At 39.5% G+C, this 21,765-nt stretch overlaps 2 protein-coding genes across 8 annotated transcripts; both read left to right on the top strand.

The window, feature by feature from the left end:
• Window positions 1–1,359: 1,359 nt before the first annotated feature.
• On the top strand, window positions 1,360–13,105 carry LOC143414811 (butyrophilin-like protein 2). 3 transcript variants are annotated; one of them, XM_076879735.1, is made up of 4 exons: window positions 1,360–1,560; window positions 1,651–1,740; window positions 10,973–11,302; window positions 11,541–13,105. In XM_076879735.1, the coding sequence occupies exons 2-4, from the start codon at window positions 1,668–1,670 to the stop codon at window positions 11,747–11,749; spliced, it is 612 nt and encodes a 203-aa protein (XP_076735850.1). In that variant the 5' UTR covers window positions 1,360–1,560; window positions 1,651–1,667; the 3' UTR covers window positions 11,750–13,105. The 3 variants fall into 3 exon arrangements, 2 of the variants coding, with proteins under 2 accessions (XP_076735850.1, XP_076735847.1); XR_013095493.1 differs by lacking the exon at window positions 1,651–1,740; XM_076879732.1 differs by having other exon boundaries at window positions 1,360–1,740.
• A 3,337-nt stretch (window positions 13,106–16,442) lies between these two features.
• Window positions 16,443–21,575, top strand: LOC112432781 (myelin-oligodendrocyte glycoprotein). 5 transcript variants are annotated; one of them, XM_024801242.2, is made up of 5 exons: window positions 16,443–16,576; window positions 16,792–16,872; window positions 17,742–18,101; window positions 18,340–18,470; window positions 20,927–21,575. In XM_024801242.2, exons 1-5 carry the CDS (start codon window positions 16,561–16,563, stop codon window positions 20,930–20,932), a joined length of 594 nt encoding a protein of 197 aa, XP_024657010.2. In that variant the 5' UTR covers window positions 16,443–16,560; the 3' UTR covers window positions 20,933–21,575. The 5 variants fall into 5 exon arrangements, 4 of the variants coding, with proteins under 4 accessions (XP_024657010.2, XP_024657008.2, XP_024657001.2 ...); XM_024801240.2 differs by having other exon boundaries at window positions 16,444–16,576; window positions 18,340–18,584; XR_013095482.1 differs by having other exon boundaries at window positions 16,446–16,576; window positions 18,340–21,165; window positions 21,410–21,575.
• The last annotated feature ends 190 nt before the right edge of the window (window positions 21,576–21,765 follow it).

The raw sequence follows: 21,765 nt of genomic DNA, 5'->3' as shown, positions 1-21,765 counted from the left end.
ACACCTCTTATCTCACTGAAATCCAGCTGAACACGTTCCAGTTCACATTTCTCTTGGTTGTGTGTTTGGGATCATTGTCTTGTTTAAATGTTGGCCCTCATTTCATCTTCGTCAGGCTGGTAGCAACACTATACCAACTTCACTGCTGATTTGGTGTTTTCTGGATGATATGCAGTGCCTTTTGACCAAACATGGTGTGTATTATGGCGTCCAAAAAGTTCAGTTTTGGTCTTATCTTGCCAGACTATGTAATTCCAGTATTTCAAAGGTTTCTCTGAATGTTGTTCAGTGAGCTTGGAACGTGCTTCAACAGGCTTTTGTTTCAGCAATGGAGTGTTGCATGGTGAGCATGCGTATGGGCCATGGCGGATGAGTGCATTGCTTATTGTTTTCTTTGAAAAAATCATCATGAGATGTGTGTTGTGTGAAAAGTTGCTAAAAAGTTACCTTTTTATAGACGATCAGTTGGGAAAGAATCAGCTTATATCAATTTCCACCAAGTGGCAAATTACTAATTACTGATAGATTTCAACTGGTGTCATAACTTTCCACGACTTTTTCCACCTGCTTCTCTTCATGTGCTCAAAAAGTTTTCCCTGTGTTATTTCTAATTATTACACTTCATTTATGGACAATGGACATCTATGGTTTTCTTTGCACGTGTGGATTGGTTTGGAAATGTGTATATATATATATATATATAGCTCGAGACGTTGTGGAGGGTGAAGGTAACGGTGGTCCCAGTGGTAGTTGGAGCACTAGGTGCGGTGACTCCCAAGCTAAGCGAGTAGCTTCAGCATATCCCAGGAACAACATCGGAGATCTCTGTCCAGAAGAGCGCAGTCCTAGGAACAGCTAAGATACTGCGCAGGACCCTCAAGCTCCCAGGCCTGTGGTAGAGGACCTGAGCTTGAAGGGATTTTTTAAATAAATATATATATATATATATATATATATATATATATATATATGTATGTATGTGTGTGTGTGTGTGTGTGTGTGTGTGTGTGTGTGTGTGTCGCTTGTCTGTTTGAGATTGTCATTGTTCTAAATAAAGCTTATAGAGAATAAAAAAATTCTTGAGCCTTGTTTACTTCCTGTTTGAACAGGTATTTCCTGTATGTTTTAATGTTTTTATTTATTTTTATTTTGTTAAGTAGTTATTGTAGGCTGCTAACAAGTGGAAACATGTTTAGTTTATAGTACAATAATTAAATAAAATATAAAAGTCAGTTAGTCTACCTAGTTGCAGCCGCTGGTTCACCGTTCACCTGGAAGATTCCAGAACATTCTGGAAAAGTAAGGAAGCTACGTAAGCTCCCGTAACGGATCACTGTGTTCATTTACGAGTAGCGTTCACACTGTGCACGTCGGCGCCCGCCAGCTCGTGAGTAACGGAAACGATTAAACTGTTCTTAATCGAGCGACAACTCATCTCCGCTATATACCGGATGATTTCCCGTCTAAATAAGCTGGATGTTGTAAACGTCTAAGTATAAAATTGATCTACGTTACGATCTGCGACGTATCGGTTCAGGTTCCTGTCGCGGTGTAAAAACAGTAAGTGAACGGAAACTTTTACTCCAAGTTTAAGTTGACTGTGTTCGATTAATGTTATTCTGACGATCGGTTTTCCCCTACTGTCTGCAGTTTTCAGTTAAACAACAATGGCTGCGTGCTCGCTGACTACCTGGATTTCGCTATTCGTTGTCGTCGTCGTTCCCTCGGCTGTCGTGCCCGGTGAGATTTCGCTGTGAGGTTAAAATAAGCTTCATTAATCGAAATGAATGAATCCCGTAAAAAATCTTTCCATTTCTGCTCTGAAAACATCGGTGTCTTGTGTTGGTTAAAAGTAGCCCACAAATCAAATTTGTGCCGGTACGTCAATACGGCGCTCTGGTAGCAGCGATTTATTAAATGATGCGTCATTGCGGCCGCCATATTGTATACAGGCAAAGGTAGTTAATGAGGTTAGGACTGTTTTTATTCATGTACTAACTTGGTGAATGATAACCCAACTCGTTACAGGTGGTGATAGTGTATGATGCAGAACATGGTTGCACCGGTCTCTGCCTGAAGCCCATTTATAAAATAGATTTTGCTCATTTCAGCAAACAGTTCTTTCTCCTTTCTTTTAAAGTTAATTTCTATTCTCCGGTTAAGTGATTACGTGTGAACCCTGCTTTGGGGAATACTCTGAGTTTATTAAGGCTGTTGTGTTTGTAACATGTTTTAATGCTCTGGTGTCTTGTTCTGTTTAATCTCAACAACCTACTATTTAAAAGAGAAAGTTAGTGATCGAGTGATCACTGTTGACATCTCTCGGTTTTTATTACCACTTCATCGGCAGCACGTTGTAAAGCTCAGTTTTTAAAACCTTACCATGTATCTACGGCCCAGCCCACGTAGCAGTAAATTAATGACTATTCTTGTATGTGGATGGATTATCGTTTGAAGCTTCTGAATGTCCTCTGACAAAGTCGTGTCACCCCCCCCAGTCATCCCAAACAGAGCAAGGACCTGATTTACCTGCACAGTAAAGTACACAAAGCACAACATGTGGTCATTTATATTGTTTAAAGCAAATGCGATATGTAGGTATTTTGTAGTACATTTTAAATTAATTTTAAGCTGTTCATTCTACTTTATTTTTTTGTATTGAGTGTTTTTCTTTTTTTTTCTTTTTTAAACAGTGATATGGAGGGTATTTTAAAGTTCAGACTGGTACAGTTACAATAGAAAGGCATTGCTTATTGGCAGCGGTCGCATAGCTGTCCTAACTGTCAAATACATTTGATTCCTCATCAAGTAGGTAGTGATTGGTGATTAATTAGTTTATGAGCTGTGTTCTACATATCCAATGGCCTGGGGTGAGTAGAAGAAGTTTGTGTTAGTAACTTGTTTACAGCTGACTCATTCATCTGTGAAGAAATGGACACTCACTTGTGGGCCTTTTCACATTAAATTCCTAACAAAGAGTCTTCATTAACCCCCCTTGTGGATACTTTTAAAAGCAAAGAAAGATGGAAGGCAGAGCTCACCATGACCACAAAGGACAGGATTAGAAATGAGTACATCATAGTGAAGAGGGACATATAGAGCACATATTTTTGAAACCTGGCAGTGAGGGAAATGGCTACACAAAAAACACATCTATGGTCCCCGAGTCTGACAAAAAGCTACTGATAGAGGAGCAGGTATACCATCGCCTCAACATCCTCCTTGTGACATTCTTGTTGCATACAAATGATGTCATGGGACTTTCAGCCGCATGGCTATAGTGATCCCATGCACATTAGGTGGTATTTGAATATAATAGAAAACAACTCAAGTTGCACTGATCTGAGTAGGTACTACTAATGGAAAAGAGCTGTCAGGGGTGAGCCACATTTACTACCACTCTGTTAAGAGTTTGTATGCTCTACATGTATGGAAATCTCACAGCAGAGGGCAGCAAATGATCTGTTTCACACTGCACCTTAGTCATCCATCTGCTCAAATACTTCCATAAAGATTTGGGAACACATAGTTCCAAAATAATGTTGTTAAAGTTACTTTTGCAACAGGTTGTTTACTGTGAATAAAGCATATACTTGTTTAAACAAAGCAAATAGATAGTCAGATGGTGTTATGATGAAAAGTGTCAATGTGATTGTTTCTTTTTTTTTTCCCCCCCTTATCTCAGAACTATCAGCCGCTCTTGACTGGTCTGCATGGTTATGCTCTAAATCGCAGGTGTCGAACCAGGCCTCAAGGGCCGCTGTCCTGTTTGTTTTCCAACTAACCTGCCATTGTAGCTTCTTATTGGCAAAGCACACCTGATCCAGGTAATCAACGGCAGGTAGGGCAGGGATATCTCAAAAACAAGCAGGATGCTGGCTTTCAAGGACTGGAGATAGACACCCCTGCTCTAAGATGATATTAAAGAAAAAACATATTTAAAAAAAATTCAGACAGCTTTCAAAAGTTCTTTATCGGTTTCAATTGTGCCTCTTTTAACCTTGATTTTTAAGTTGCATTACCTGTTTGTGCATGTACTAATTTGACAGCAGTGACCTACTGTGGGAATTTCTACATTTCTCTGTGTAAAATGGTTATAAATGTCCTTAAGCAGAGTGACCTGGGCAGCTAATTCTTGGAGCAAGAGAAGGCACTTCACACCACAATAAGCTGTAGTATGCCTGATTTTTATTTATTTTTTCCCCTTTACTTTTTTTAAATATTTAATTAAAAAGGACAAGAAAAAGATAAATTGCCCACATGCTGTGCATTAGTCAGTCTAAATAAACTTACAAAAGTAATGTTAACATTCTGGATGTTAATGCACACAAAGACATGTTCTGTCTTTTTCTGCAAACTCGTCACTTTCTAGCCAGCTGTAGGAGCTTTTCTTCTCATATTTGTGATCTGATAGAAAAGGTAAATCTAACAGATTTAAATAAAGTAATTCAGTTGGTTTTCTTGTGGGCCCACAGAGCAGATTTTCAAGTGACAGTGGTTTCTGTTTGTTATTTTCATACCCTTTTTTACCCTGAAGTCTTTTTTTTAAATATCTGAATTTTATTTTTAGTTCACTATAGTAACCCTGCACTTTACATAAAGAAGACTTCATCCATCCATAAACCTACTATGGCTACATGACAGGTGTCTGATCTAAGTCAACTTCAACAGTAGAAGTGAGCCTATGGAGCACAATTGAAGCTAAAGGTTTTCTTAATTTAATAGGAAACTGAAATTCTAAGTTTTGATATCTTGGTGCATGCTCAATAATCCAGGTATTTTGATGAGTTTCAGACTTCAGATCAGATGTTCAGATCCCGATTTTGTATTTTGGGAATGAATCGTGGGGCAGAGTGCGGACTAATGATTGACAGTTGACAATTTGTTACAAATTAAAAATAAACATTTTAGTTAAAGGTGGCCACCGCTCCGTCACAGTTTACTGCAGACACCAGCCAACAGGTAGGAAACACTGTTTCTGATTGTCCTGATGGACTATATCGCTGGGTGAATGTTTGTAACATTAGCTTAATGATTAACTTAGTACTCAGTCATTAGTCAAAGCCCCACTGCTCTTCATTGATACAGGCCCACAAGGCAATACTAAAAATAAAAAGGGTGTAAAGCTGGAAAAAAATGTAAAAAAAAAAAAAAAAAAATCCAAGAAAGATTTGTATGGAAAAACATTTTTTTTTATAAATTTATTCAAAACAAAATAATTCATTTGAGTTTTTTAAAAAATATATCAAAACTAAGAATTTCAGTTTCAAATCACGTAAAACTTTTAAACCCTCATTTAGCTCCATACAAGTTCATATAAAAGAGGAGAAAAAATCCAAACAAATGAACTTGTTTTGCCTGCCAGGGTGACCTAGAGCTAGGGTTGGCAAATTTGCTATCAAGAGTAATTTCTAAGCAGTGTTTGACCAAATCTGTTTAAGATCATAACTCATATTTGTAACATAGTTTTCACAGCCTGTTGAGCCTGTTCATATTCTGAAATGGTTAATCATAATCGCATCATGTGACTTTGCAGCAGGTTTTTGTGATTAGTTGATACTTTAAATTTGCCTTTTTATTGTGATTTTTCCTTTTTGTCATTTATGAAATTAGAGAATTTTCTTTTGAAGCCAACAAAACAGTGATTGAATTAAATAGAAAAAAATATTACTGTGGATATTTATTTAAGCTTACTTTGATAGACCATTTTGATTACTACCTGTGTTTGTGCAAAAGAGTCAAAAGTAGCTGCATTGTATTAAAAAAGGGGTGGGAGGGGTGGTGGTGAGGAGCTCAGGCAAATGTAAGGTACTCTACGAAAGCAATGTTTTGGACATGTCCCATTGGGTTGAGGCCCCCAGCAGCCCAGGATACACTGGAGAAGATCGCATCTTTTGGCTGCTTTGGGGATACCTCAGTGTCCCCCCTGAAGAGATTGAGGAGGTGGCTCTGCAGAGAGAGGTCTGGGCTAATCTGCGTAGACTGCTGCTGTGATCCGAATTAGAATTAGTAGCCAAAGATGGATGGGTGGGCAGTCTAAACATATTTGCTTAAAAAAGGGCCAATTCATTCAGTCATTTTGACTGAATTGCAGAAGCAGATGAAGCATACAGTAATCAGTGTTGGTGGTGAAAGCAAATAAATCTGAATAGATATTGTTACACTCTTCTTATATGGATCTGGACCCCATAGAAACACGAAAAACTAGACATTTGTGTTTACATTCATGTTAACCACAAGTACTGAGGTTCAGCGACATTCACCACCAGGTGATTAAAATTCAGGTGTTAGACTCCTTACAGGTAGAGGGTGTAACTAAAATGTTGGAAAAAAAAATACACACACACACAAAAGAAATCAGTAGGCACTGCAGAAGCACAAGTGGGAAATTGCAATGTTCACTAAATATGAAAATATGTAATTAATTACCTTTCTTTTTTAAAACTAAATTTCCAAAAAAGCAACTCTTATACTACTGTTTTTGGGATGCAGGAGTGATTTAGACTTAACAGGCTGTGAAAACGTACGACTGAAATGTTTTATGGCTCCATTAAGATAAATTTTGGCCAAAACTTGCTCAAAACATTTCTTGACATTAAATGTTGCATACCCGTGGTCTGAATGCTAACTGCATTATTTAAAACACCTGCTACTTTATTGATAACCAAAGGCACGACTGGAATACACAAAACGCTACATGTATAAAGGTAATTAGCTAATTTACATCATGGAGCCCTGCTCACAAAAACTGGCATGGATTAAATTCAGTTTTATTTATATAGCACCAAATCATAACAGTAGTCGCCTCAAGGTGCTTTATATTGTAAGGTAGACCCTACACCAATACATACAGAGAAAAATCCAACAATCATAAGACCGCCAATGAGCAAGCACTATGCTTTGGAAAAAAGGAAAGTTCTAAGTCTAATCTTGAAAGTAGAGATATAGTGTCTGTCTCCCGAATCCAAACTGGAAGCTGGTTCCACAGAAGAGGGGCCTGAAAACTGAAGGCTCTCCCTCCCATTCTACTTTTAAATACTCTGGGAACAACAAGTAGGCCCTGCAGAGCGAGAGCAAAGTGGGCCTGATTATTTAAGACCTTTATATGTGAGGAGCAGGATTTTGAATTCAATTCTGGATTTGAAGGGAAGCCAAAAAAGGAGAAATATGCTCTCTCTTTCTAGTCCCTGTCAGTACTCTTGCTGCAGCATTTTGGATCAGTTGAAGGCTTTTCAGAGAGTCCTGATAATAATGAATTACCGTCGTCCAGCCTGGAAGTAATAAATGCATGAACTAGTTTTTCAGCATCACTCTGAGACAGGATATTTCTAATTTTAGAGATGTTGCGCAAATGGAAGAAAGCAGTCTTACATATTTGTTTAATATGTGCGTTGAAGGACATGTCCTGGTCAAAAATGACTCCAAGGTTCCTCACAGCGTTACTGGAGGCCAAGGTAATGCCATCCAGAGTAAGAATCTGGTTAGATACCATATTTCTAAGCTTTTCAGGGCCGAGTACAATAACCTCAGTTTTATCTGAATTAAGGAGCAGAATGTTAGCGGCCATCCAGGTCTTTATGTCTTTAAGACATTCCTGCAGTTTAACTAATTGGTGTGTTCAGTGATGGGAATAACGGCGTTACTAATGGCGTTACTTTTTTCAGTAACGAGTAATCTAACTAATTACTATTCCTATCGTTACAACGCCATTATAGTTACTAACAAGAAAATGCAGTCTGTTACTATTTTTCAACAAACAGACGGTTGAAGCTGTGTTCAGTTTACCACATCTTATATCAGCTGCAGGAAGTAGCTGTAAGTAATCTGGACGCTACAGCTTTAAGCAGCTGCGCGCTCCCGCGGACGGTAATCACATCACTGTCTAGCACAACACCTGGAGCTCATGGGCAAAACAATCGCATGAGAGCTGCTGTTTGACTGAGGAAGAATAAAGTAGTCGTGGTAAGTCAGTCACATGACCACTTAAAGACAAAGCAACAAGGTGAGATATACCAGTTTTTAAATTGATAGGCCAATTGAAACCAGAGTCATGATAAACAATATTTTTCCTCAATAGTTTCACCACATTAGCGCTAGCAAGCACTCTCTGCTTATGAGCTAAAAACCAAACAAAACTAGGGGAAGTTTTAGGAGTGACAGCGAGAGAGAGAGTGAGTTTTGAGATGTGAGAGATTTGTGACGTTTAGCGTGTTTGGAGTGTGTAGTTAATGTGTCGTCTTGTGTAGTTCACGTGTAGTGTTGTGGATAGTTTTGTGTTGTGTATCAGAACAATGAGGCGACTGCTGTCTCCAGGTAGAAACAGGCGTGATACACCTGCTGCTCAGACCTGCAGGTATCAGGCTGTGATGTTCTCCTTCATAGTGGACAGAAATTATATTTTTGGAGTGGCACAAATAATTTGTGAGGCATCTTATTGAAGGCAGAACAGCTGATTGTTCTGTAAATAGTTTGAAACGGTTGTTTTAAAAAATGGTAAAAGGTAAATGGATTCAAATAACTTTGTTGTTTGCAAAACTTTTTAAAATTTTAAAATTAGATGCAAATATTAATTGTCAAAGTTATGAAATATGATTCAATAAAATGTTTGTGGTTGTTACAGTAAAAAAATATAACTTTTTCTACTCTGATTTTATGGTTTTTGTCTGATTTTGGATCAATTGTGTTAATACAGTATGTCAAAATGAAAACATAACTGTAAATTCAGACACGTCAGGTTGTGCTGAAAATGATGATACCAAAGAAGGCAAAGTAAATAATTTTTAAAGGTGAAATGTGGAGGGAAAATCAAAAGTAGTGAAAAATGGCCAATTATACCCTGGACCCCAGAGGGTTAAACAGTTTTTTTAAGTAACGCAATAGTTACTTTTCAAGTAATTTCTTGATGCATTCTCAATCATCCAGGAAAGTAAATCACAAAATCATGAAAATGAATGCTATATCTTCTGATGAAAACTTAATTAACTTTAGTGTGTGAAGAGGACTCTCCATTTACATGAACAAATTAGACTCTCTTAGATATACAAACCACTGCAGCGCAGTACCTGTAATATACATGGATGAAACCCTGTCTGTGAAGCTGTGTTTTACATCCAAATGCCTCGAGGCCTTATGACATCCTCCACACTATGTACTTGAATATATTAAAGTGATGAGCACCTCTTTCATTAAATTTTGTGTGTTTTAATCAACTTTGTTACATCTGTGGTCTTTCCAGTCAAAAGTGACCACCGTAGGAAATGAATTGGAATCTACCTTGACTTGTTTTTCCTACAGATGTGCTGATGGGGTGATATGTGTGTAGTGGTTAGTGGGCTGTTATGTTGTAAATTGTTTAATTGCATAAAACAGTGCCGATTATGGCTGGGTATCGTCACTTATTTCTACAATCGATTCGATTCCGACTCAATTTGAATTGGGGAAATTTTGCCTCAGACAGACAGAAATATTATAATTTTGATCATGCATCAGTACATTTCCATATTTCTATATCTCTAAAAAGAAAGCTGACACTTACGAGACTTTATAAAACGTGTAAGCATCACAGCAGCTTTGTAGGATAGTAGGATAGGACACAGAAAAACATAAAGGTGATTTTCCTGGCCTGGGATTTTATAAAAAAAAATGTTATGCAGTAGATCAAAAACAAAAGAAAACCATTAATCAACATTAATGAACACTAGAAAGTGCATTTTTTGCCGACGGATCAGACTCTCCTCCACACAATTCACATTCATAAAGTGCTCTACAAACCCAACATTACAACTAACAGCTGGATTTTCTTGTGTCAGTGCAGCTTGTCAAACTAGAAAGCACCACTTACTGTTAAGAGAGAGAAAGTATATCCTCGGTTTCTTAACTTAGACTTAAACTTACAGCCAGGAGCAGCACAAAAGTGACCCCCTGTTGACTGATTTTTTGTTTTAGTGTCCTTATTTTCCTCTGTGTTATTGGTTCTGTTACTAGTTAGCTAACATGAACTAATGTAAGTCTATTGAACACAACCAATCAACCAACTCAGTTATGTAACTTCAGTCAGATTAAATTCTGTACATTTGATTAAAAACTAATAGTATTAAAATATCATCAAGCAGCTTCCTAATTGTTGGACGTTTTTCTCAGTTTCTTTTTAGATTTTTTTGTTTTTTATTTCCCTGAAAATGAAAAACACATGTAAAATGATGGAAACTGCATTTTACAGGAACAGGTCGGGTGTTTAAATGCCTTCAGCAATATGGCGGCAGCAAATACGCGTCTTACTACCATGATGCTTTGTTTCTGTGCTTCAATCTGTTGTCGTCTACTCGGCATCCTCTTTCAAGAAGTCTGCATCTGGGAATTGTTTTAGATTTGATCAACAAACAATAGATTCAGTCTTTCTGGGAGAAGCTGTAGCACATCAGCCCAGTTTAATAGTTAAAGCTCAGTCAGAGGAGCTTTAACTTCTCTGACTGAGGAGTTAAAGCTCCTTAAATTTACCAGCATTTACCAGGGAAATGTTGGTAAATTAATAAACCATCAGCAGAGCTTGAAGTTCACACAGCTAGCCTCCTCCACACATAAATAACTGAGCTCATCTTCTTCCAGAGTGGATGGATGTCAGCTGAACATGCCAAATTGTTCGAAGGGTTGACTTCTGTCTGGTTCTTTATTGCCCTCTGTATATTTTTCGTGTGAAACACATGGGCCCTGCAGGGCTGTGGGGTTTTATGTACTGGCAAAAACACTGAAATGTGTAGGAAAAAAGTTCACGTCAGAAACCACAGAACTGAATTTATTTACAAATTTTAGTTTTAAATAATTTATTTAAAACCACTTTTGTCCTGGTTGAACAGCACACACAGAGTCTCATATAATATTCTCTTCCTTTTTCAGCTCAACAGACCTAACTGGTTTCTGATCCTTAGTGTAGTTTTACATTAACCTCTCTGCTCTGTGTTATTTCCTCTTTCAGGCCAGAAAAGCATCACAGCTCATTCTGGACAGGACGTCCCTTTCCCGTGCCAAGCTCCAAACAACAAAGCCATCCATGTAAAGTGGAGCAGAACTGACCTGGGGGAAGAATATGTCCTTTTGTACCGGGATGATGTGTTTGTTCCAGGAAACCAGCATCAATCTTTTCAGAACCGGGTGGATCTGCAGGACAGACAGATGAAGGATGGAGACGTGTCTCTGATTCTAAAGAATGTTACGACTGCCGATGCTGGAACATACGAGTGTAAGGTGTTAGTCGGAAAAGAAATGAGGCTCAGCAACACCATCACACTGACTGTTGATCCTCCAGGTGAGTGAGTAGAGTTGAGTGTGTGTGTGATCAGAGGTGAAGCTGCTTCCTGCTTGTTGATGTTTGTTTCTAAAGATGTTGTTGATGAGACTTTGTAGAAAGCAGCTGGTCTGAGTGATGTGATCAGAGTGCAGTAGATAATGTCTGACAGCAGTTTGAAGAGGAAATGGATTCTGTTCTGTTCTTCACTCATCACCTACCTGACAGCTGACACCTCACACCTGTTTCTCACCTGCAGGTCAGACAGGAGGACACACAGAGGATGGAGGGAAGGAAGTTGAAGAGAAGGAGGCAGGAGGGAAGGAGGAAAAATTGTATTTACTAATAGCTGGACTGTCAGTTGTTGCTGTGCTTTTCGCTGTTGGCTTTTTTCTTATCTACAGAAAATGTAAAGCACAGCAGAAGCAGGGTTCATACGAGCCTCCAATTGAACTTCAGCCAGTTTGAAAGACCTCAGAACTTTTCCCATTTTAACTCACATGCTGATGATGCAGCTGACCAACAGATAATCTCAAACAACCAAACCAGAGTTTCCTGCAGCAGCATCCTCTTCTGTGAACACTATAAAACAACAGCAGCAGTACAGACGTCTGTCTGTGTGAGTCAGCTTTATGAATCACATAAGGAAAAAACTGGTCAAAAACTGTTGAATCTGCTCAGAGTTCATAGAGTCTGGTCCACATGTCTGTACTAATCATTCAGCTCCCTCCTTGAAGTCTTTTTTTGTGAGTGCAAAGGATCCTGAGAGCTGACTTGTCTGCAGCTTTCGACTTCTGATAAGCTCAAGAAATAGTAATAATTTTGAATTTGTTTTCCCGACTGCAACATTTACATCGGATGCCCTGATTTGGAGCAGGGACACAGAAAATCATGTTCAGGAGAGTTCAACCATGTTCAAGGGACGTTACCTTTCAGATGCATGATGGTTGGGTGGCAGCATTGGCACATCGTGTGCCTGGAGGGACTGTCTATTGAGGACCTAGAAGATTTATACCTATTTGGAAGAATGATAACAGGGTTTTTGCCGATCGGAGCTGGCTTGGCCCTGGCATATCGAAGATTAAAGAAAGTGGTTACAGCTGTTCAAAACCCCACAAGGCAAGCCGCTATAGAGGGAAGGGCTCATGGGTCGACTGGACCAGCGCAGAGTCATGCTGCAGGACCGGATGCTGCTGTCTACATCACCAAACTCTCACCCCATTTACCCACCCCTGTTGCTGTTATCATTTCATGTTATGGTGTGAAGTCATGTGCTTTTTGTGGCGAGGAGTTTTTTTTGTTTCATGTTCTCATACTGATCTCCTACCAGGAGCTCAGTCTGAGTAGAGTTCTCTTTTTTTCTCCTCCACCCCCTATTGTGCTATACATTTCATTGTTTTTCTCTACGTTACCTGTTCTGACCGGTTTCCCCAATGTGATGTTTGTGTAATATATGTATGATTGGAGGTCTAATTTTTCGCTGCAGGCAACTGCAAGTGACAAAAAATAAGGCTTCATCATTGCACATTGTAAAAACTGTGTAATTTATTCACATAAATGATATGGAAAGTATTCTAAATTTAAGTATGTCTTTGTACAGTTATGTTAATTTGTCTTAATAAATTAAATGGAAATTAGTGATGGTGAGATGAAGCCTCGTGATGAACTAAAGCTTTCTATCCAACTGGTTGACTCATGGTTCGAAGCATTGTGATGGTCATTTGCTCTACTGCGCCATCAAGTGGACGATTCAAGTGAAACAGGCTAAATGATTATAACATTATGTGTAAACTGAATAAATAAATTGTTTTCATGGTTATTTATCCCGAATATTGTCTCAGTATGTCTGATACAAAAGAGAAAGTGGAAACTATCAGGACAGTTTTGGTATGATTGTGTAACTGTTACCGTTGCCAGGGCTGGGTATCGTCACTGATTTCTAGAATCGATTCGATTCCAATTCAATTCGATCCGGGGAAATTTTGCCTCACACAGTCAGAAATATTATAATTCAGATCATGGATCAGTACATTTTCATATTTTTATATCTATAAAAAGAAAGCTGACACTTGCGAGACTTTATAAAAGGTGTAAGCATCACTGCAGATGCCTTTGTGTCAAAGTAAAATAAAACAGAAAAATGTTTTTATAAAAATATTCTGCAGTAGATCAAAAAAACGAAAGAACGAACCATTAATCAACAAATGAACATTACCTGATGCTGCTGAATTGAAGCAGAGCAAATTACAGAGGTTTTATTAGAGACACACCTTAGCGTTTTGCAATTTTGCATAATGTTAAAAAGTTTAAATTATTTTAGTAGCCTATTGAACGGCAGAAATTAGGTTTTCTTTTCGGAAGTATTTAAAAAGGAAAAAACAGCGCCTGACAGCGCTGTAAACAACGGAGGTCTTATGCATAACTGTCACGGTTCGCTTGAGGACTCACACGCAGGACTCAGAGGCACAGTCAGTATTTATTACAGTTCCACAAGGTGTATATACAAACAGTGCAGGGGATAGTGCTATATACAAAGCGGTGACAGGGAAAGAGCTCCGGGGAAATCCAGGCAGGGAAAAGACACTTGCTCCTCTTCTGGCTCTCTCACCAAACACTCACACAAAAGGGAATCCACTCGGGGAATGCAGGGTCGGGTCCAGGGGATCTATGTACAGAAGGAAACAAACGTTAGACGTTTTGCACAGGGAAGCAAAAGAGAACTTGCTCAGAGTCGGGCTGCACTGACGCGAGTCACACACAACGATCCAGCGATGAGTAGAAGCCACTCCCTGGCTTAAATGCTGGCTGCGCTGATGAGGCCCAGGTGTTTCCTCTTCAGAGGGGCGTGGGCCAAGGGCGTGAACCCACCATGAGTTCCGTCCTGGCGAGAGAAATGCTCAAGTAACTATGTAACACGTACGTAATCCAATTCCACAACACAGTGTGATGGGAAATCAGCTGTGTTTTTCTGCCCATTTTATTTAGAATCTGGCGCGAACCAGTGAACCAGTCCCTGAATCAGTCACGTGGTACGGACTGCCCGCGAGGCCTCGAACGTCACTGCATACGTAATCAAAGCGAGCCTCGATACGCGCTTCACAAAAACGCCCCCGAGATTACCCGACACACGATTCGACGCTTCGACACACAGGACACATCACTATTTGTAACGTTCACTAAAGCTGTTTCTGTCCTGTGATGAGCTCTGAAACCTGACTGAAACTCTCCAATATGTTCATTTACTTATTTCAATGTCTCCCTACAAATGTTCCCAAAAGTTTCTTCAAACAGCTTAATAAACATATAACTTCTTTTATATCGCAAAAGAAAAATCCAAGAGTTATACTCACCTCTCTGCAGGCCCCATATTCAAGGAGAGAACTTAATTTACCAAACTTTAGGAACTTATCTTGCCTCCCAGTACCGATCAGTTTGGATCTGGCTACATGCAGAGAGGAGTGAGGTTAGATGGGTTCCAATAGAACAACATGAGGTGAACCCCATACTATTAAAATATGTTCCATTTTAGGTACAAAAAAATGTCTATCCAAGTTTACAAACAATTTGATAATATTTAACACCTTCAGCGCCTGGCAGGAATCTCACTCGCTTCTGAAATTAAATATCTATTTTCTTAGAAGGACACCCCTATGGGGCAACCCTGATCTCTCTCATCACATTGCCGACCCAATATTGGGGAGATGGAAGGACAGAAATATTCGAACTGCCGCTGATTAATACAATAATGACACATTTATTGACTTTCAACAACTAAAGGAAAAATTCAAACTTCCCGGACAAAGTTTCTTCAAATTTCTACAAATAAGACAGTGGGTCAAAGAGAAATCCAAAGGGGCTTTTTTCCCCCCCGAGATACCAAAAGAAACTCCTCTTGAAACTTGTTGGGTCATCGTGGCTCAAGAGTTCTTATACAGACGTCCTGTATAAGAAGGGGCAGAGTCGACACTACCCACTGTCCTCAGTGGTGGGACTCTTGCAGTCCTTTGGAGTCTGCAAGAGTCTGTTAAGGACATTCTGTGACACTGTGGTAGTATCTGCCTTTTTCTATCCAGTGACTTGCTGTGGGAGTGGATGCGTGGACAGGGACAGGAGCGATACTGATAAACTGGTGCAGAGGTCTAGCTCCATGCTAAGCTGTCCTCTGTCTGTGGAGGCTGTTGGTGAGAGGAGGAAGTTAGTAAAGCTGACATCCATCATGAATAACCCACATCCCCCTCTGCATGAATCTGTGAGTGTGAGTGTGCTGAGCAGCTCCTTTAGTCAGAGACTGAAACACCCTCGCTGCAGGACGGAGCGCTTTTGCAGATCATTCATCTCGACAGCAGTTAGACTCTTTAACTCCTCAATCACGATGTTATGAGTCACTGGACTTTGTGGACATCCACGGTCATCTCTCCATGCATAATGCACCTATTATATGTATGGACGTGTTGCCTGAGCAGGTATATGTATATGTATACATATGTATATTAGTGTGTGCATGTACATGTATATACTTATAGATACTTATAGATATCTATTACTTACATAATAATAGTAGTTGAAGAAGAGAGGAAGAAGAAAGGTTAAATTTATTTCTTGCATTTCCACAAACTTCTGTCCATAATCATATTTATGCTATCGTTGTATATACTGTATTATCTTAATATTTTGTATTTGTTTGTATTTTATTTCTATTTTCTTCTGATATCTGTACCTGAGCTGAGGTAATGCACAAATTTTCCTGCTGTGGGGTCAATAAAGTCTTATCTTATCTTATAAAAACACAGAACTTGTTCAAAGCACTTGGTTCCCAGTATTTAGATACCTAAAGTTTCAATGAATATGTCCATCATCAGGCAAATTTGACCAAACTAGGAAATACTTATGCAAAAGTTCATGCTGGGGATCAATAAAATACTCTGATTATCTGTTCCTGTTTTACTTTGGTAGTCATTTATTGAGCTTTGTTTACTTTCTGTTTGTCTTACAGTTTTCATTTATACATTTTTAAGTAGTAATTGATTATAGGCTGCTATAGTGGAAACATGTTTAGTTTATAGTACAATTATTAAACAAAAGATAAAAGTCAGTTTGTCTGCCTAGTTGCGGCTGCTGGTTCACCGTTCACCTGGAAGATTCCAGAACATTCAGGTAAGGACGCTACGGGATCGCTACCTGAGGACAGCGGTAGGTCCCGCCTACAAGAAAATCACGAGCACGGCCAAGTGTGAGCGAATAAAAACTAAGGAAGACTTCGTTCAGTCATTGTGGCATTTATGGATTGGATGAAAGGTTTGTTCTTGGTTTACTGACAGTTTTAATTTGACTTGACGCATGGTGAAAACCTCTGTGTCACTTGTGGCGTTTTTACACCTTATGTCAACGTGACACCTGTTGTGTGACGTTTTTCTAGATGATTCTTTTAAAAAGACAGTAAAGTGACTGGAAATAAACGAAAACGGATCGTTTTATGTTTTAGGTTTGATCTCTTCTTTTTTTCTGTTCAGTTTTTAGAACAGCTGAGATGTCTTCCTTTTGGCTCTGGTTGATTTTGGTGTTCGCCATCTTCATCAAGTCTTCCTCGGCTGGTGAGTTCAGCTGTTTCCTGATATATGAAATGATTGTGGACCCACTTTTTAGGTTAGTTCGGTAAATGTCAGTGTACGTGTGTTATAGTAGTTCTTATTTAATAGTTGAAAACCACTTCCTTATTCCCTATTGCGTCGACGTCACCTCACTGTTATGTAATGCCTCGGCCTGAGCGCTTCAGTTTGAAGTGAGAGTTTGAAATATTTAATTTTATATTTATGAGCCAATTTTACTATAATTTAACACTGTCACTAAGCCTATGTTTGACTCTAATGATGAAATAACTTATTATCTGTAGGACGGAGGTTTTTTCCTACTTAAAATAAGCCATTAGGGTGTGAGTACATAGCTAAAGCAAAGACAGTGACTCAGTGCTGTCTGTTCGTCTTATATAAGTAAAGCATGTTTAGACTTCAGCAAGTTCAATCTCACTGACAAAAACATGTTTAAAAAAAAGAAAGCTCAAACTAGGCAGCAATCGGTGGTTTACAGTATATACATATTATTTTATGGATGGATATTAGCTCAACATGTTGAAATGTATTAAGTGACATTTGCTTAGGTCTTTATTTCCATTCCTAAAAGGTTTTCATGATTTTTGTTTTTAAAAATGTCACCAATAGACACTTACTAATGATTACAGGAGGTTTTAGGGGCCTGCAGGATGCTGGGCTTAATGTACATCACCTGAAACACTGAAGTTTGTAGTGAAAATGTGTTATATACCTCAATTACACCTGAAATTTACTTGTATTATGTATTTTATTTAATATAAACTGGGGTTATTATAAGTGTATCAAATGGACACTCTGGTCCCGTTCAGCTGAGCTCAGGGGTTTCCTTTGCTCCTTTTTTGTCTCCCTTTCAGGACAGATAAATATTACTGCTGTGCTCGGTGAAAATGCCATTTTGCCATGTCGAGTTTTGGATGGTAACAAAACCATCAATGGCCTAGAGTGGAGCAAACCTGAGCTGGAGACAGAATATGTCCTGTTGTACCGGGATGGACACTTGGACTTATTCAAGCAGCATCCATCCTTTAAGGACCGGGTGGATCTGCAGGACAGACAGATGAAGGATGGAAACGTGTCTTTGATTCTGAAGAATGTGATGACTGCTGATGCTGGAATATACGCAGTCCGTAAGATTCCAGAAACAAAGCGCAGGAAGAGAGCATATCTGGGCGGTGATCCCATCTGCATCATCACACTGACTGTTGATCCTCCAGGTGAGTGAGTAGAGTTGAGTGTGTGTGTGATCAGAGGTGAAGCTGCTTCCTGGTTGTTGATGTTTGTTTCTAAAGATGTTGTTGATGAGACTTTGTAGAAAGCAGCTGGTCTGAGTGATGTGATCAGAGTGCAGTAGATAATGTCTGACAGCAGTTTGAAGAGGAAATGGATTCTGTTCTGTTCTTCACTCATCACCTACCTGACCGCTGACACCTCACACCTGTTTCTCACCTGCAGCTCAGACAGGAGGACACACAGAGGATGGAGGGAAGGAAGTTGAAGAGATGGAGTCGTTGGTGCCTAGAGGGATGACGTTTTTTGAGGTGTTGTTTAGAGGGATAGGGTTGTTTATGGAGTTCCTGGCTCTGGTGAGTAAAGGGATGGAGTTGTTTAGGGAGTTGCCGGCAGTGGTAGATGGACGGATGACGTTTTTTGAGGTGTTGTTTAGAGGGATATGGTTGTTTATGGAGTTCCTGGCTCTGGTGAATAAAGGGATGGAGTTGTTTAGGGAGTTGAGCAGCGAGATACGCCCCCCCCCACCCCCAGCAGTGAAATACACTCCGGCGTCTAACATCAGCGAACGCGGAAGGGAGCCGTGAAATACACTCCGGCGTCTAACATCAGCGAACGCGGAAGGGAGCCGTGAAATACACTCCGGCATCTAACATCAGCGAACGCGGAAGGGAGCCGTGAAATACACTCCGGCATCTAACATCAGCGAACGCGGAAGGGAGCCGTGAAATACACTCCGGCATCTAACATCAGCGAACGCGGAAGGGAGCCGTGAAATACCCTCCGGCGTCTAACATCAGCGAACGCGGAAGGGAGCCGTGAAATACCCTCCGGCGTCTAACATCAGCGAACGCGGAAGGGAGCCGTGAAATACCCTCCGGCGTCTAACATCGGCGATTAACAAATTATAAAAAATAAATAAATACTTTTAAAAATGTCTTGTGTAGTCAATTTATCTGTCGTTGCACGAGCATGGTGAAATGTCAGGATTGCGAATCAGTATCTTAACAAAAGAATATGTAGCTGGAGTGGGTTTTATGCTGCTACCTGCTACGACTGTCTGCAATGCATTTAGGGATATCGAGAAAAACTTACAAATTTCCACAGATTTGGTTATGTAAGCATTTTCATGAGCGTTTGCTTAAATAGCCCATCGTCTATGTGCTAAAAGTTATGTCACAATTCTTCACACCAGTTGGCTCAGCAGTCAATAGAGATAAGGATACAGCAACTGTCTGCACCACCTGCTTAAAACCCCTGGAGAGTCTTGGGTCGATTTGTGGCTATTTTCAAATTTTGATTACCTGCCATTTGCACAGTGTTGAATGGAATATAGCGAAAGTCTGCAAAAAAAAGTTTGGTCACATTTACTGTTAAAATTTCAGTATGACTTCCGGAAATTAGCTTCAGTGGCTAAGCTAGCGATAAACTTACGCTATTGATCCTAGGGTCGATTTGTGCCCCATTGAAACCCATTATAAACGCTATTTTTCACGGCAAAAGAAATACGGTCAAATCGATCATCAGGTCTCCAGCTTAGGTTTCGTTTTGGACTACAGGCCTTGGAGTTGTAATTTTTTTATTTGTCCACCGGGTGGCGCCCTTGCTCCACATGTGACGCCTGCTGGAACATACACATGTTCTCCAGCGGCCTGCTCGAGACAGATACCCGGAAAAGGCACACTAATTTCCCGCGTACCACAGCAGCCTGCCCCGCTGCTCGTTCCGGACCATTTTCTGCCCTTAGGTTCGTTTGATTTTTTTTTTTTTTTTTAAATCAACAGGAAATGACGTATTTGTTTTCACGTGGTAGCGGAAGTGTGTGCTGCAGACACGGGAACCGAACCATATGCTCCGGCGCTGCGCGAAACACACCCGCGGCAGAGGCACTCCTCCCCGGGGGAGCAGGAGCAGCAGCGCCGCCTGGGGACATTTTTGGCTTCTGGAAAAAAAAATTAAAACCGGATCGAAATTAATGTTCGTGCCAATCTTTTGTCCATCTAAAGGCCTAATTATAATAACAATAAAATATTACTTCAAATGTTTTTTTTGGAAAATATTTTATGTTTTATGTTTTATGTTTTTGGGGCAAAAAAAGCAGTGCGCTCATGTGACGAAACCGGGATATAAAGGGTTAAAATCCGCGAAATGTAATTAAAACTTGACATGAATATTTCAGGGAGAAGTAGTTTTAAAAGACTGACCAATTTAAAGTGAAAAAAAAAATTAATATTTAATATTTTTATTGCACTTTTTGGGCGTGGTCGATAGTGTGCATTTTATGAAATGCGCTCCTGGAAAAAAAATAAAAGGCGATCGAAATGACTCTTGGTGCCAATCTTTAGTCCATCTAAAGGCCTAATTATAATAACAATTGAATATTACCTCAAATGTTTTTTTTGGAAAATATTCAAGTTTTTTGTTTTTTGGGGCAAAAAAAGCAGTGCGCTCATGTGACGAAACCGGGATATAAAGGGTTAAAATCCGCGAAATGTAATTAAAACTTGACATGAATATTTCAAGGAGAAGTAGGTCTAAAAGATTGGCTAATTTAAAGTGGAAAAAAATATTAATATATACATTTTTTATAGCACTTTTTTGGGCGTGGTCGATTTGTGGCTCTAAGACCAATAGTGTATGCATTACCTTCAGGGCAATATTCTTGTTGCCTTTCCAGTCTCTTTGATTTGCACTAAAATCGGTAAAATTGTCTTGCAGGATTTACAGTGGCTTATGCTTGCTGGTAAACAATGTTTGAAAAACAACAACAAAGGAAACGACTTGTTTTTAATTGTTTTCCAATCTCTTTCAGATATGACGACATCTAGAACATGAAATCATGACAGTGAAGTTTGTATGTAGTTCAATCCTAGAACCTCAACAGGGCTAAAGTAATGAAACAGGTTTCCTGGGGGCCTCTGGATGTCTGGAGTTTTGATCTCCTCCATACCCGCTTCACACCCTGGAGGACGGGGCTGTGGCCCCCCCACACTCCCTAGCAGATCATTACATGGAGAAACCTTTGGAATGCAAGCATGCTGATCCACACAGGTATGCACACATGGGTATTCACAGACGCGGACTAAAGCTTTCTTGGCTGCTGCCTCAAAGCACACTGTGCGCTGTCTATCTTGCGTGCTGCACAATATCGTTTATTATTTAGTAAATATTGATATCTATGACTAGCTAGTTTATTGTGATGGTGCTTTGTTTTCTCTATTATTATGTAGCTCTTTGTTGTTTGCTGTCTCCTCTGTTTGTTTTTTTTGTTTGTTTGTTTTTTTTCTCCATACAGGTGACCCAGGAGTTCTTTTTTTTTTTTTTCTCTCTCTTCCCCCCCTTCTCACCGTCTCTTCTCCCCTTTGGTTTTCTTTCTTTCTCTCCCCCTCTTTCTCTCATTCATTCCCCCTGTCCTATTTATTAAAAAAAAAAAAAAAAAAAAAAAAAAAAAAAATGACAAAGGATGAACTGAAGCTCTGCCATCACGTGATGTCGCATACTGCTGTTTCTGATGTCATTTAAAAAAAAAAAAAAAACAAACAATTACCTTCAGGGCAATATTCTTGTTGCCTTTCCAGTGCACCCGTAGTCTCTTTGATTTGCACTAAAATCGGTAAAATTGTCTTGCAGGATTTACAGTGGCTTATGCTT

Source organism: Maylandia zebra, linkage group LG3 (assembly GCF_041146795.1).
Source record: "Maylandia zebra isolate NMK-2024a linkage group LG3, Mzebra_GT3a, whole genome shotgun sequence".
NCBI lineage: Eukaryota > Metazoa > Chordata > Actinopteri > Cichliformes > Cichlidae > Maylandia > Maylandia zebra.
The sequence above is the reverse complement of the archived record's forward strand: the minus strand, read 5'-3'. Positions and strand labels throughout refer to the sequence as shown.

Bases quoted from the DNA above. Each gene is read 5' to 3' on its own strand.
- LOC112432781 (XM_024801233.2), top strand. The intron at 16,873-17,741 runs GTGAGTTCAGCT...TCTCCCTTTCAG, and splicing joins CATCAAGTCTTCCTCGGCTG to GACAGATAAATATTACTGCT. The intron at 18,102-18,339 runs GTGAGTGAGTAG...TCTCACCTGCAG, and splicing joins ACTGACTGTTGATCCTCCAG to CTCAGACAGGAGGACACACA.
- LOC143414811 (XM_076879735.1), top strand. From the start codon at position 1,668: ATGGCTGCGTGCTCGCTGACTACCTGGATTTCGCTATTCGTTGTCGTC. The intron at 1,741-10,972 runs GTGAGATTTCGC...TTCCTCTTTCAG, and splicing joins TCCCTCGGCTGTCGTGCCCG to GCCAGAAAAGCATCACAGCT. The intron at 11,303-11,540 runs GTGAGTGAGTAG...TCTCACCTGCAG, and splicing joins ACTGACTGTTGATCCTCCAG to GTCAGACAGGAGGACACACA.